The 16,687-nt window shown below is 45.0% G+C and overlaps 1 protein-coding gene across 1 annotated transcript in view; it reads left to right on the top strand.

Annotated features, from left to right (window-relative positions):
- Positions 1-16,099, top strand: part of LOC106573013 (pleckstrin homology domain-containing family A member 5) — an 89,467-nt gene extending 73,368 nt beyond the window's left edge. The window contains exons 11-17 of the mRNA XM_014147609.2: positions 961-1,023; positions 11,882-12,172; positions 13,052-13,210; positions 13,495-13,628; positions 14,222-14,358; positions 14,670-14,821; positions 15,021-16,099. Coding sequence (XP_014003084.2) covers positions 961-1,023; positions 11,882-12,172; positions 13,052-13,210; positions 13,495-13,628; positions 14,222-14,358; positions 14,670-14,785 — 900 coding nt within the window. The 3' untranslated portion in view covers positions 14,786-14,821; positions 15,021-16,099. The remainder of the gene's footprint in view (positions 1-960; positions 1,024-11,881; positions 12,173-13,051; positions 13,211-13,494; positions 13,629-14,221; positions 14,359-14,669; positions 14,822-15,020) is intronic.
- The last annotated feature ends 588 nt before the right edge of the window (positions 16,100-16,687 follow it).

Genomic DNA, 16,687 nt, shown 5'->3' with positions numbered 1-16,687 from the left:
CTTAAAAAAAACATCAAAATCAGTCAATTTAAGCTAAAGATATCAGTTTTGCATGGGCTGCGTCTCAATCCCTCGCACCCGCCTATGTTAAATACTGTGTGTTAAAAAATATATATATTTCCAGAGCTTTCTTATATGTCCTAGATATAGCACAGACACTTCCAAACCTTTTTCCTTATTATTTATTTTTTGATTGTCTTTTTTTGTCATTTAGGAATGGTTTATTCAATTCATTTTTATGGGCTTTAGTAGTAATGGCCAAATTCAGTATTTTATCAAATAATTTGCTGTATATTTTTTTATACTTTAGGAGGTGTCCTAAAATTCAAAATCAAATAGCTAAATGATCCACGGTATGACCTTCTTAAAACAATTGCATTTGTCAGCTTAGAACCCCCTTCCCTCATAACGGCTTAGACTTTAAAGAAATAAGTGGTTACACTTAGCAAACCAAGTAGCAGGGCTGCCATTGTTTTTGGAATTGCAGACTGACCTTTTAAAGTATGATGGCAGTTGGACAACAACCACCAGACATAGTTGGTGCCCTGACAGTCTGACAATGTAGTTGAGTAAGCACATAGTTGTACCTGCCTTCTCATTGCGGTTCCCTCTATAACCACTGTACTCTGCTGAGGAAGACAAATCCCTCTGGATGTTGAATGCACCAGAAGCCTCAGAATAGACAGGCTGTTTAGACTAGACTGCCTGTTGTCCTGGTAGCTATCCATCTTATGTTTGGTGGTTTTGTAGATGTATCTGGTTCAATGAGAAATGACAAACCATTAGCACAATTGAATTCAATAAACTTTACTTATACCAGAGGTGCAATTATTTCTGGCAGGTATAGGATACAGATTGAAAGACAATAACATACACTTAGTTAATACAACAGGTCATAATATGACCTTATGAAGCTGCATTAGTTCTGATTCTACTGTAACAGCATGTCCTTCTCTACAGATGAGCCCAGAGGAATACAGGGAACACTCCTGCATGTGCAGGCCGGAGGAAGTCGACATTGATGTAAGTCCAACACACTCAAGTATGGCTACAGTGACAGATTTTCCTATGGGAAATACTGTGGACTGTCTTGGGTATGATAGTCTTAGGTATGGTGTAAGCAAGAAAAACATGGATCTCCTATAGTTAACTGGACTATATAATGTACACCATGTACAGCCTGTTCTGACCTTTCCCCTGTGTTGTGTTGACTCTGGAAATATCTGCAAAGATTTACACAATATATACAAAAGTATGTGGACATCCCTTCAAATAAGTGGATTTGGCTATTTCTGCCACACCCATTGCTGACAGGTGTATAACATCAACACATGCAATCTCCATAGCCAAACATTGGCAGTAGAATGGCCTTACTGAAGTGCTCAGTTACATTCAACGTGGCACTGTCATAGAATGCCACCTTTCCAACAAGTCAGTTCGTCAAATTTCTGCCCTGCTGTTATTTGAAGTGGAATTGTCTAGGAGCAACAATGGCTCAGCCGCGAAGTGGTAGGCCACACAAGCTCACAGAAGGGGAATGCCGAGTGCTGAAGCTTATAGCGCGTAAAAATCTGTCCTTGGTTGCAACACTCACTACCGATTTCCAAACTGCCTCTGGAAGAAACTTAGGCACAAGAACTGTTTGTCGGGAGCTTCATGAAATGGGTTTCATGAAATGGGTTTCCATGGCCGAGCAGTCGCACACAAGCCTAAGATGGGGTGGCAGGTAGCCTAGTGGTTAGAGTGTTGGACTAGTAACTGAGAGGTTGCAAGATCGAATCCCAGAGCTGACTCGGTAGAAATCTGTTGTTCGGCCCCTGAATAAGACAGTTAACCCACTGTTCCTGTCATGACTTCTAATGAAGTTGATGTCCCTCCTTGTTCGGGTGGTGTTCGGCGGTCGACGTCACCGGCCTTCTAGCCACCATTGATCAGTTTTTCATTTTCCATTGGTTTTGTCTGGTCTCTTTACACACCTGTTTCATATCCCAGTAATTATATGTTGTGTATTTAACCCTCTCATTCCCCTAATTTCTCTGTCGGTGATTGTTTGTTTGTTATGTACGTGTTGTTTCTATATCGGTGTGCGACGGGTTATTGTTTTACCCGGATTCTTTTCTACGTTGGTTTTGGAAATAAATATTCCATTTTTAAACCACTCTGTTTTCTCCTGCGCCTGACTTCCCTGCCACCTACATACACGGACTATGACAGAATCACCGACCAAATTTTTGAAGTCAGCAGGAGAAGAGATCCCGGACAGGGAGGTGGAGGAGCGCATCCAGAAGAATGCAGAAAGACTATTACATCTATGCGCTGCTCTGGATCGCGCTGTTCAGCTGATGGACCGCTTAGAGAGACGGGAGATTCAGCCAGCGCCTCCACCAGCCCAACCGGGGTCGATCCAAAACACCCCTTGTCAACCTGAACCGGGTGGTATCCGTCTAGCCATGCCTCGGGGTTACGACGGAAGTACTGCCAACTGCCGGGGTTTCCTGCTCCAATTAGAACTTTCTCTGGCCACGGTCCACCCAGTCCCATCAGACCGAGAGAATATTTTCGCCCTCGTCTCGTGCCTCACCGGGAGAGCCCTGGAATGGGCCAGCGCTATGGTTGAAGGAGGAGATATGGCATTGGACCGATATGAGGAGTTCATCCGCCGTTTCCGGGCAGTCTTCGACCATCCACCTGAGGGCAGAGCGGCGGGTGAGCGCCTCTACCATCTGAGGCAGGAGACGAGGAGCGCTCAGGATTTCGCATTGGAGTTCAGGACCCTGGCAGCCGGTGCAGGATGGAATCACGGGGCCCTGATAGATCATTATCGCTGCAGTCTGCGGGAGGACGTCCGTCGGGAGCTGGCCTGTAGAGACACCACCCTAACCTTCGACCAGCTGGTGGATCTGTCCATCCAGTTGGACAACGGGCTGGCTGCTCGTGGACGTCCAGATCAGGGTCTGGTGGTTTCATCCTCCTGCACCCCCTCTCCTATAACCATGGAGCCAGGAGAGAGGGTGCACAGGGAGACCGGAGGGAGTTCCCGCTCGCGTACCGTTAGTGACCGCAGAGGACACACTGCTGGTCGGTGCCGGGCAGGTTCGTCTGGGAATCGAGGTAACAGGCAGGGCGCTCTGGCACCACCCCAGGTGAGTAGGCACCATTCTCATCCAGAGCCCTCTGTTGCTCATATATTTGTGTCTGTCACTTTTCCTGATTTTTCACCTCATTCCCAGCATAAGGCACTAGTAGATTCAGGCGCGGCTGGGAACTTTATTGATCAAACGTTGGCTCATAGTTTAGGGATCCCTATTGTACCGGTGAAAGTTCCTTTTCCCATTCACACCTTAGATAGTCGACCATTAGGGTCAGGGTTGATTAGGGAGGCCACGGCTCCATTGACTATGGTTACGCAGGGGGGTCACAAGGAGAAAATTAGTATTTTCCTTATCGACACTCCTGCGTATCCGGTGGTGCTGGGTCTTCCCTGGTTAACTAGTCATAACCCCACTTTTTCTTGGCCACAGAGGGCTCTTACGGGGTGGTTGCGAGAGTGCTCAGGTAGGTGTGTAGGGGTTTCCGTTGGTGCTACTACGGTGGAAAGTCCAGACCAGGTCTCCACCATGCACATTCCCCCTGAATATGCCGATTTGGCTCTCGCCTTCTGTAAAAAGAAGGCGACTCAATTCCCACCTCATCGACAGGGGGATTGTGCGATAAATCTCATGGCAGACGCTGCACTTCCCAAGAGTCACGTGTATCCCCTGTCGCAAGCGGAGACGGTGGCTATGGAAACATATGTTTCCGAATCCCTGCGTCAGGGATACATTAGGTCCTCCATCTCACCCGTCTCCTCGAGTTTCTTTTTTGTGAAGAAGAAGGATGGGGGTCTGCGACCGTGCATTGATTATCGAGGTCTTAATAAAATTACAGTGGGGTACAGTTACCCGCTACCTCTGATCGCCCCGGTGATTGAATTAATGCATGGCGCGCGCTTCTTCACAAAACTGGATCTCAGGAGTGCGTATAACCTGGTGCGTATCCGAGATGGAGATGAGTGGAAGACAGCATTTAGTACCACCTGGGCATTGAGTACCTTGTCATGCCGTATGGGTTAAAAAATGCTCCATCAGTCTTCCAATCTTTTGTCGATGAGATTTTCAGGGACCTGCACGGGCAAGGTGTAGTGGTGTATATCGATGACATTCTGATTTACTCCGCTACACGCGCCGAGCATGTGTCCCTGCTGCGCAAAGTGCTTGGTTGATGGAGGAGCATGACCTGTATGTCAAGGCTGAGAAATGCTTGTTCTTTAAACAGTCCGTGTCACGAGCGGAATGAACAGTTTAAGGAGTGAGTCAAACGCAGGAGACTGAGGGCCGTTGGAACAATCTTAATTTAATAAATCCACAGGTAAGTTTCACATACGGCTGGGAGCATAACAGTCAAAAAAATGGACAAAAAGAAGCTCCGTTCAAAAGGCAGACGGGGCGCAGCCCGGCAACCCTAATGCCTAGATAATAAAAGTAACACCACACGTAACAACGAACAATCCCGCACAAAATCCTAGCTAAACACAGACAGACTAAATAACCCCCCCACTAATGACAAAACACAAAACAGGTGCAAACAAAAACCAGACATAACTAATAGACACTGAAACACAGATCGGTGGCAGCTAGTAGGCCGGCGACGATGACCGTCGAGCGCCGCTCGACCGAGGAGAGGCGCCCCCTTCTGTGGATGTTGTGACAGTCCGTCTCTTTCTTAAGATATCGCCTATCTACGTCAGGAGTGGAGATGGAGAGTGACCGTATTACAGCCGTGCGTAATTGGCCGACTCCCACCACGGTAAAGGAGGTGCAGTGATTTTTAGGGTTTGCCAATTACTACCGGAGATTTATCCGAGGTTTTGGTCAGATAGCTGCTCCTATTACCTCACTGCTGAAGGGGGGTCCGGTGTGCTTGCAGTGGTCAGCTGGGGCGGATAGGGCGTTGAGGAAACTGAAGGCTCTGTTTACCTCGGCTCCTGTGTTGGCTCATCCGGATCCCTCTCTGCAATTCATAGTGGAGGTGGACGCATCTGAGGCTGGGATAGGAGCTGTGCTCTCTCAGCATTCGGGTACGCCACCTAAGCTCCGCCCCTGTGCCTTCTTCTCGAAGAGGCTCAGCCCGGCGGAGCAAAACTATGATGTGGGGGACAGAGAGCTGTTGGCTGTCGTCAGGGCTCTGACGGTGTGGAGACACTGGCTTGAGGGGGCTAAACACCCTTTTCTCATCTGGACTGACCACTGCAATCTGGAGTACATCCGGGAGGCGAGGAGACTGAATCCTCGCCAGGCAAGGTGGGCCATGTTTTTCACCCGTGTTTACCCTCTCTTATAGACCAGGTTCCCAGAACGTCAAGGCAGACACACTGTCCCGGCTGTATGACACAGAGGAGCGGTCCATGGATCCCACTCCCATCATCCCAGCCTCTTGTTTGGTGGCACCAGTGGTCTGGGAGCTGGACGCAGACATTGAGCGGGCGTCACGTGCAGAGCCCGTTCCCCCTCAGTGTCCAGCTGGGCGTCTGTACGTTCCGTCCACTGTCCGCGACCGATTGATCTACTGGGCTCACACGTCACCCTCCTCTGGTCATCCTGGGATTGGTCGGACAATGTGCTGTCTTAGTGGGAAATACTGGTGGCCCACCTTAGCTAAGGACGTGAGGGTTTATGTTTCCTCCTGCTCGGTGTGCGCCCAGTGCAAGGCTCCTAGACACCTACCCAGGGGTAAGTTACAACCCTTACCCGTTCCACAGCGGCCGTGGTCGCACTTGTCGGTGGATTTTATAACCGATCTTCCACCATCACAAGGTAACACCATGATCCTGGTCGTTGTGGATCGCTCTTCTAAGTCCTGTCGTCTCCTCCCTTTGCCCGGTCTCCCTACGGCCCTACAGACGGCGGAGGCTCTGTTTACACACGTCTTTCGGCACTACGGGGTGCCTGAGGGTATAGTGTCTGATCGAGGGCCCCAGTTCACGTCAAGGGTTTGGAAGGCGTTCATGGAACGTCTGGGGGTCTCGGTTAGCCTTACCTCGGGTTTTCACCCCGAAAGTAACGGGCAGGTGGAGAGAGTTAATCAGGATGTGGGTAGGTTTCTGAGGTCTTATTGCCAGGATTGGCCGGGGGAGTGGGCGGAGTTTGTGCCCTCGGCAGAGATGGCTCAGAACTCGCTCCGCCACTCCTCCACTAACCTCACTCCGTTTCAGTGTGTGTTAGGTTATCAGCCGGTTCTGGCCCCTTGGCATCAGAGCCAGACCGAGGCTCCTGCGGTGGACCACTGGTTCCGGCGCGCGGAGGAGACCTGGGACGCAGCTCACATCCGCCATTCAGCGCGCCGGTCGACGTCAAAAAGCTGGTGCAGACCGTCGCCGCAGTGAGGCCCCGGTGTGTGCAACGGGGGACAGGGTCTGGCTCTCGACCCGAAACCTGCCCCTCCGCCTGCCCTGCCGGAAGCTGAGTCCGCGGTTTGTGGGGCCGTTTAAAAACCTCTTACATCTAGACGTTCCGCTAGCGGAACACCTGCTCCAATATCCAATGATAGGCGTGGCGCGAATGACAAATTCCTCAAAAATACAAAAACTTCAATTTTTCAAACATATGACTATTTCACAGCATTTTAAAGACAAGACTCTCCTTTATCTAACCACACTGTCCGATTTCAAAAAGGCTTTACAGCGAAAGCAAAACATTAGATTATGTCAGCAGAGTACCAAGCCAGAAATAATCAGACACCCATTTTTCAAGCTAGCATATAATGTCACAAAAACCCAGAAGACAGCTAAATGCAGCACTAACCTTTGATGATCTTCATCAGATGACACACCTAGGACATTATGTTATACAATACATGCATGTTTTGTTCAATCAAGTTCATATTTATATCAAAAAACAGCTTTTTACATTAGCATGTGACGTTCAGAACTAGCATACCCCCCGCAAACTTCCGGGGAATTTGCTAACAATTTACTAAATTACTCACGATAAATGTTCACAAAAAGCATAACAATTATTTTAAGAATTATAGATACAGAACTCCTCTATGCACTCGATATGTCCGATTTTAAAATAGCTTTTTGGTGAAAGCACATTTTGCAATATTCTAAGTACATAGCCCAGCCATCACGGGCTAGCTATTTAGACACCCGGCAAGTTTAGCCTTCACCAAAATCAGATTTACTATTATAAAAGGTTGATTACCTTTTGTTGTCTTCGTCAGAATGCACTCCCAGGACTGCTACTTCAATAACAAATGTTGGTTTGGTCCAAAATAATCCATCGTTATATCCGAATAGCGGCGTTTTGTTCGTGCGTCCCAGACACTATCCGAAATGGTAAATCAGGGTCGCGCGCATGGCGCAATTCGTGACAAAAAAATTCTAAATATTCCATTACCGTACTTCGAAGCATGTCAACCGCTGTTTAAAATCAATTTTTATGCAATTTATCTCGTAAAAAAGCGACCGGGAATCTCCTTTTCGGCAAACAGAGGAAAAATCACAAAGACGGGGGGCGGCCAGGGCACGCGCCTAAGCCCACAGTCCCTTGATCGGCCACTTGACAAAGGCGATAATGTGTTTCAGCCTGGGGCTGGGATGACGACATTCAGGTTTTTCCCGGGCTCTGAGCGCCCATGGAAGACGTAGGAAGTGTCACGTTAGAGCAGAGATCCTTTGTAAAAGATAGAGATGGCAAAGAAGTTCAAGAAATGGTCAGACAGGCCACTTCCTGTAAAGGAATCTCTCAGGTTTTGACCTGCCAAATGAGTTCTGTTATACTCACAGACACGATTCAAAGAAACTTTGGAGTGTTTTCTATCCAAAGCCAATAATTATATGCATATTCTAGTTACTGGGCAGGAGTAGTAACCAGATTAAATCGGGTACGTTTTTTATCCAGCCGTGAAAATACTGCCCCCTAGCCATAACAGTTTAAATGTAATTTTAACTTCCAAATGAGAGATTTGGGTTTTCATAAGGAAAGTGCCCTGCTTGATCAGTGGCCCACCCCTGTGAAGAGGAGCGGTTATAAATGATGAAACACATCCTTCCCCCCTCTCCACTATATAAGCCTGTGACGAAAAGATAACCACGTTGTTCCAGTACGGGAGGTCTGCAGCCTCTACGTTAGAAGGACACACATGTCAAGTACAGAACTAAGCCAACCTCGGCGTGAGCTTTGATGGCGAATGGTATGAACTTTGAGCTTATTCACTACAGAAGTGATACTTCCTAGCCGTTGAGTTAGCAGTAGCCGCTGTAGACGGGGGCTAGGAAAGGACGGACGACGGATCCAGTCTAACAGACGGACGAAGATAACACCACGTATCCAATTTACCACCAGAGACATTCTTCTGAGTTTACAGGAAGATCTGTTGGCCAACCCAGCCAGCATCTACGACCAATCTACCGAAGCGCAGCTCAAAGTAAATATTTATTGCATTTTCCTTTTCCAAATGGGCGGTAATTTAGAATGCATAAGATAATGTATTTACGATAGCATAGCTGCTGTTTCTTTGTTCCTAAATCTTCCCGCTCTTTCATTCAAGCCCAACCCCCTTTCCTTTGTGTAACCAGCCATCATGTATGTCATCATTTGTATTCGGTGTATTTGTAATTCTGTGTGATTAGTTTAGGTATTTAGTAAATAAATAATTAAACCCAATTTTGTATTGCTGATTCAACTTGTTAGCCAGGGTTCGTGAAGATAGCCAAGAATTTACAACTTTCATTATGAGACTGAAAATAAGATAAGGGTTAATATTGACTGCTATCGATGTAAAATATTACTAAGTATTTTAAGAGTTTATTCGGAAGATAACGGCTCTATAAACGTTCTTCCGTGGTGCCCCGACTTTCTAGTTAATTACATTTACATGATTAGCTTAATCAGGTAATATTAATTACAGAGAGAATTTTATAGGTTAGCATGTCATATCACTTAATCCGGCATAGCCAAAGACACGACACCAGCCACTACCCAAACGCGCTACTTTTTTTCAACCAGAGCCAGCAAAGCCATGATTCAGCTTTTTGCCGCCTTCTGAGAGCCCATGGGAGCCGTAGGAAGCGTCACGTAACAGCAGAGATCCTCTGTAATGGATAGAGATAATCAAGAAGGGCAAGAAATTGTCAGATAGGCCACTTCCTGCATGGAATCTTCTCAGGTTTTGGCCTGCCATATGAGTTCTGTTATACTCACAGACACCATTCAAACAGTTTTAGAAACTTTAGGGTGTTTTCTATACAAAGCCAATAATTATATGCATATTCTAGTTACTGGGCAGGAGGAGTAACCAGATTAAATCGGGTACGTTTTTTATCCAGCCGTGTCAATACTGCCCCCTAGCCCTAACAGGTTAAAACGGATTTATGTTTCCCTGCATTAAAGTACCTGGCCACTAGGAGCGCCGCTTCTGGATGAGCATTTTCTTGTTTGCTTATGGCGGAATACAACTCATTGAGTGCGGTCTTAGTGCCAGCATTGGTTTGTGGTGGTAAATAGACGTCTACGAATAACGTAGATGAGAACTCTCTTGGTAGATAGTTTGGTATACAACTTATCATAAGGTACTCTCTCAGGCGAGCAATACATCAATACTTCTTTAATATTAGACATTGTGCACCAGCTGTTATTGACAAATAGACACACACCCCTCCCCTCGTCTTACCAGACGTAGCTTGTCTGTCCTGCCGATGCATGAAAAATCCCACCAACTCTATATTATTCGTGTCGTTGTTCAGCCACGACTCGTGAAACATAATATATTACATTTTTTTATGTCCCTTTGGTAGGATAGTCATATATCATTCATTTTAGTTTCCAATGATTGCACGTTGGCCAATAGAACGGATGGTAGTGGAGGTTTACTCACTTGCCTATGAATTCTTAGAAGGCAGCCCGACCTCCGGACCCTTTTTCTCTGTCTTTTCTTCACGCAAATGAAGGTGGTTCGGGCCCGTTCCCGAGAAAGAAGTATATCCTTCATGTCGGACTAGTTAAAGAACAGAATCTTCGCCCAGTAATCGCTGTTCTGATGTCCAGAAGTTATTTTCTGTCATAAGAGACGGTAGCAGCAACATTATGCACAAAATAAGTAACAAACAACACGTAAAAACTAACAAAATAGCACAGTTGGTTTTGAGCCTATAAAACAACAGCTAGCCCCTCCTGCGCCATTCACACGGAAAACTGTTGAGCGTGAAAAACTCTGCAGTGTTGCAATTCTTTACATACTCAAACCGGTGCACCTGGCACCTCTAACATACCCTATTGAAAGGCACTTAAATATTTTGTCTTGCCCATTCATCCTCTGAATGGCACACATACGCAATCCATGTCTCAATTATCTCAAAGATTAAAAATCCTTCTTTAAGGGAATGGGGGCAGCATTGGGAAGTTTGGATGAAAAGCGTGCCCAGAGTAAATTGCCTGTTACTCAGGCCCAGAAGCTAGGATATGCATAGATGGATATGTAGATTTGGATAGAAAACACTCTAAAGTTTCCAAAACTGTTAAAATAATGTCTGTGAGTATAACATAACTCATATGGCAGGCAAAAACCTGAGAAAAATCCAACCAGGAAGTGGGAATTTTGAGGTTTGTTGTTTTTTAAGTGAATGCCTATCCAGTATCCAGTGTCTGTGGGGTCAGATTGCACTTCCTAAGGCTTCCAGTAGATGTCAACAGTCTTTAGAAGTTGTTTCATGATTCTATTGTGAAAGGGGAGAGAATAAGACCACTCAGAGTAAGTGGCTCAGCTGAAAGCCATGAGTTGTTTATCGCGTGTGGCCGTGAGCGCAACGTTCTTTCCTTTCTAATGAAAACAGTATTGTCCGGTTGAAATATTATTGAATATTTATGATAAAAAGATCCTAAGGATTGATTATAAACATTGTTAGACATGTTTCTACGAACTTTGATGGAACTTTTGACTTTTCGTCTGGATGTTGTGTGCCTTTGGATTACGGAACTAAGCGCGCGAACAAAACGGAGGTATTTGGACATAAAGAGGGAATTTATTGAACAAAACGAACATTTATTGTGTAACATGATGTCCTGGGAGTGCCACCAGATGAAGATCATCAAAGGTAAGTGATTAATTTAATCGCTATTTCTGACTTTTGTGAGTCTTCTCCTTGGCTGGAAAATGTCTGTATGTTTTTTTGTGGCTAGGCGCTGTCCTAACATAATCGCATGGTGTGCTTTCGCGTAAAGCCTTTTTGTAATCGGACACTGTGGTTGGATTAACTAGAAGTTTATCTTTAAAATGGTGTATAATACTTGTATGTTTGAGGAATTTTAATTATGAGATTTCTGTTTGAATTTGGCGCCCTGCAATTTCACTGGCTGATCCCAGAGAAGTTTTAACTGGTCTCCTCCCCTTCACCTACACTGATTGAATTGTATTTAACAGGTGACATTAATAAGAGATCATAGCTTTCACCTGGATTCACCTGGTCAGTCTGTCATGGAAAGAGCCGGTGTTCCTAATGCCATTTAGCAATGTTAGTCATGCATGCATGCATACACTAAACAGTGTTGAACTTAAATCCACTGTATCCATGAAGTATTGCATCTTGTCGTGCTCTTGGGGCATCGCTCATCGGTGGCATAGGGTTGGCAGGCATTAATGTCACGTTAGTGTATGTGTGTGTGCGCTCGTGCCTATGTGTGCCATGTGCTGTGCTGTGTCCTACTGTGAGTGCCTCTTTATTCACTGCCCAAAGCAGCGACCTTACTGTGTGGTAGAGCAGCTGTGTGTCGTATAATATGCATCCATGTGAGTTTCTTACATGTATGTTGTGTCCCTCTCCAACCAATTTTCTGTTCCCCTCTAGGAGCGTCCCCGCAGTGCAGTAGACCAGCTGTGTGGTGGGCCTGTGGAGAAGGAGAGTGGCAGGCCCAGGATGAGTGTAGAGGAGCAGCTGGAGAGAATCAGGAAACACCAACAGGGGGCATTAAGAGAGAAGAAGAAGGGGCTTCACATCATGGTGATCAACAGCCCTCAGCAGGGACAGCTAGGCCTGCAGGACAACAACACACACAGCCATCCACACAGTCACAGTAACACACCAACACCCTCACGAAGCACCTCGTTCACCAAAGAGAACCCCTTCCATAGCCTGCAGGTAGGTAGACGCACAAGGATGCACACCAGAGCACAATATAAGCATACATATCTGACCTGAGCCCAAGGTTGGTTCACACAACAAGTTTACGGATGAAAACTTTCAGAAACAGAGACTTCCTGAGACAAAGATGTATCTGAAACAGAGACATATCTGAACTTATCCAATAAGACATTTTCATCTTCCGTTTTAAAACAGTTTGCTATGTGTACCTTGAGGATTGGACCCTTTTTTTCAATTTTCGCCTAAAATGACATACCCAAATCTTACTGCCTGTAGCTCAGGCCCTGAAGCAAGGATATGCATATTATTGATACCATTTGAAAGGAAACAGTTTGAAGTTTGTGCAAATGTGAAATTAATGTAGGAGAATATAACACATTAGATCTGGTAAAAGATAATACATAGAAAAAAACGTTTTGGGTTATTTGTTTTTACCATCAATTTTGAAATGCAAGAGAAAGGCCATAATGTATTTTTCCAGCCCAGGCCCAATTTAGATTTTGGCCACAGCAGTGTATATGCAAAGTTTTCGACTGAACCAATGAACCATTGCATTTCTGTTCGAAATGTTGTTTCAAGACTGCCCAAATGTGCCTAATTGGTTTATTAATAAATGTTCAAGTTTGTAACTGTGCACTCTCCTCAAACAATAGCATGGTATTATTTCACTGTCATAGCTACTGTAAATTGGACCATGCAGTTAGATTATCAAGAATTTAAGCTTTCTGCCCATATCAGATATGTCTATGTTCTGGGAAATGTTTTTGTTACAACCTCATGCTAATCCTGTAGAGGTTTAATGAAAAGAACCCAGGGCTCATTTCATTTCCTGTAATAAGTAGAATTTACAATTAAGAGTCATATGTTGTGTTCCAGAACCGTCGTCAGCGTGACGAGGTGATGAGCAGTGACATCCTGGAGCTGGAGGCGTCACTCAGAGAACAGGAAGTGTTCAGAGAGCAGGAGACACCTGCCGAGGAAATAGCACGACTCAAAGAGGCCTCGCACACTGACCACTACAACATGGACAGAGGGGTAGGAAAGGGGGGGGGGCATTAATGTCTGTCACCTGGTCCCAAATAATTCCCTTCCCAATGGCTCTAAGATCTGTAGATCTGAATGGTCTGGATTGGTATAAGCAGTGTAGTGGTGAAGCTTACACCATATCGCTTCAACCTTACAGATCTACCTCTATTGAAGGGTTACAGCCAAGGGGAAGGGGCAGAGAGGAAATTTGAACAGGGCGTAGTGTCTGTCAATATCATCTGCTGTATCAGATCTCTAACACCATCCCATTTTCTCTCTCTCCCTCTCTCTAGTTGTCAGTCCCTGAGAAGGTGTTGATTCCAGAGCATTATGTAGAGTCAGATCCAGAGGAGGCTCTCAGCCCAGAGCAGGAGGCTGACAAACAGAAGAAGGTGGACCGTATTAAAGCCCTCATCGCCAAAAACAGGTACTTTTCACTTTGTCCTTGACAGTTTGGTTGCAGGTACTATGGTGGATGTGCATTCAGACCAACACAGTACAGTTTGGCTCAGCTTGGCTCAGTAGTTTCAAAAGGGTATTACTGTGGTAAAGAAAAGTGACCTATGACTCAACCACATCTACTTATCTTTTCCAGGTATCTGAATCACCCTGTGTAAGGTCATTTATTACAGCTGGTCAGGGTTGATGTTTACCAGTGCACAGGACACAGCAAATACTATATACAGTGTAGAAAGAGAGTTCTGTGTAACGAGTGCTCTCTCCGGAATAGCTGGATATCAGGACAGGCAGGCTCAAATGAGTCCCCACCGCAGATCAGTGCATAGAAAAACCATGCTATTTCCATTAGCTACATTCTACATTCTAAATGTCAGACACAAGAAATGAACCAATTTGAAGTGTGTGTGCGTAACAAACAAGGTCCTGTTTGTCTCAGTTCTTGGTAAAATGGGGAAGGTTGTGACTGTGGGTTCAATCCCTGCCGAGATCAAACTCACATGTACTCACTATACTTTGTCGCTTTGGATAAAACAGTCTGCTAAATGCCATATGTCTGCCCAGTATGCAGAATGTGCTCTCACCTCTGAGTGGGGTGCTGAGCCCAGAGGAGGAGGCTACAGCTCAAGAGCAGGAGAAGATGATCAACATCTCCTATGAACTGGCTGCTGAGGCTTCCAAACGCAGCAAGCTGGTCGCAGGTACAGCACAGCACAGGACAGTATGGAGTATGGGAGGAGGTAGAGCAGGACCAACTAAACTAAGTGACAAAGATGGTGGAGATTAGACCTTTGAATCACAAATGATTGCAATCCTCTTTAATCTGTCCAGTTCTTTTCATAATAAGCGATCCATGATCATCCTGCTTATAACTGTATTCATTTTATTTAGATAAAATGTATTTTCTTTAGTTGTTTTGTCATTCATTAACTTCCCGCAACTTGTTTGTTTTTGCCATTGTGTGTGTGTGTGTGTGTGTGTGTGGTCCACGTGCGTCCTGTGTGGTTTGCAGTGTGCAGCTTGTCCTCCTCCTCACCTCTTCCTGAGCCCCAACCATCCTCATCTCCACCTCCTAGCACACAACCACCACCCCAGCTCACTGATGGGTCCCACTTCATGTGTGTGTAATAGGAGTAGCATCAGTAATTGTGTGTAGGATTTCCCGTAAGAGCCTCCATCTCTACACAGCCTCTCCTCTCTGTTCAGACTCTCTTTACACTTGCCGCCTCTCAGGCTTTCAATTGCTGTCAACATTTTTGACAGAAATCTTTCCAACATTCCTCTCTCTGTCTGACCTGTCTCTCTCTCCCTCTCTCACACACTTTTTATTTCGCTCTTTTTTTTTCTCTCCGTCTCGTTTTAGCCCAGGCCCTGGCTTCAGTGAAGACCTACAGGTGAGAGATGTGACACAGAGAGATGAGGAGGCTCCTGTTTTCTGTAAAGAAGACCTCTACACAAGGACATGATACACCCAGCACAAAGTTCAGACCAAGAGAACTGTACTCGACAGACAGATATTTGGACCACGCCATGCGCTGGGCCTTATTTGCTGTCTGCTCAATCTATGCCTCACTGTGACATCACATCCCTCTGTGCCATGGCGTCACTTCCTGTGATGTCATCACCCTTTGACGTCATCACCACCACATCCTCCCGTCTCCCTCCCTTCCCCCATGGGATCACAACTTTGCAACAAAAACACAATAATAAGACATCGATACTGTTGGTTGCTGTTAAGAGTAGTTAGTTTCATTGCCGTTATTTATATTGTTTGGAGTTTGTTTGAATATGGCTGATGTGTGTGTCAAGAATATATGGACTGAACCCTGCTGTGATGAGGATGGCACACCGTTATGCCATTGATTCTTTCATAGTTTAAGAGTTCCACTGTTCAGCACTGTTTTATAACTCTTATTGCATTTCAGTTCATATTTTAGTTCGTATTGAGTTTACATTTGAGTTCAATCCCAGAATACAAACCATTTGTTTTATATGTAAAAGTATAAATATATAAGAAGAAAGAAATATAGTTGATTTATTATTCAAAGAAGGTGCCACTTTATTCCTACTGCAGAATAAGGATTTTGTTTTTCTGGTTGGTTGTAATTATATTTGTCAGTTTTTCTGCCATTCCCTGGCTGTTCCAAATGGCACAATATTCCCTATGAAGTGCACTAATTTTGACCTTTGCCCTATGGGGTCTAGTCAAAAGTAATGCACTATATAGAGAATAGGGTGACATTTGGGACAAACACCCTGTCGCACAGTTGTTGCCAACTTGCATGAATGTTTTGGCTTTAAAAAGAGATGCTTTGTTTAGTTTTTCTATTTCTGAGAAGAAAAGAGAATATATATTTTGACCAGACCCATATGGGCACTGGTCAAAAGAAGTACCGTAATTTCCGGACTATTGAGCGCACCTGAATATAAGCCGCACCCACTGAATTAAAAAATATATATTTTGAACATAAATAAGCCGCAAATGTCTATAAGCCGCAGGTGCCTACCGGTACATTGAAACAAATTAACTTTACACAGGCTTTAACGAAACACGGCTTGTAACAAAAATAAATAGGCTTTAATGAAACACGGCTTGTAACAACAACAACAAAAAAATTTGCAGTAAGCTTTAGTTGTCTTTTTGCACTGAGTCAATTCCTCACGCTGCTGTTTCCAACGTCTCATCATCGACTCATTAAGACCAAGTTCCCGCGCAGCAGCTCTATTTCCTTTTCCAAAAGCCAGATCAATCGCCTTCAACTTGAAAGCTGCATCATATGCATTTCTCCGTGTCTTTGCCATGATGAGGGTGACAAAATGACCACTGTAATCAGAATGATGGGAAGTTTGAGAGTGCTCGATTTAATCTAAACAGTAAACAAAAAAGTTGTTTGACCTTAACCCGTTCGGCAATTTCATTGGTCTAATGAAAGCTTCATGCCGCCCAAAAACTGAGCACGTCACAGACTGTGTTTTTTTGGAGACAAAAAAAATGTAAAGTGGGAAAAATCCATATATTAGCCGCGTCAT

The sequence above is a fragment of the Salmo salar genome, chromosome ssa16 (genome assembly GCF_905237065.1).
Source record: "Salmo salar chromosome ssa16, Ssal_v3.1, whole genome shotgun sequence".
Lineage (NCBI taxonomy): Eukaryota > Metazoa > Chordata > Actinopteri > Salmoniformes > Salmonidae > Salmo > Salmo salar.
This window is presented reverse-complemented; position numbering and strand designations above follow the sequence as displayed.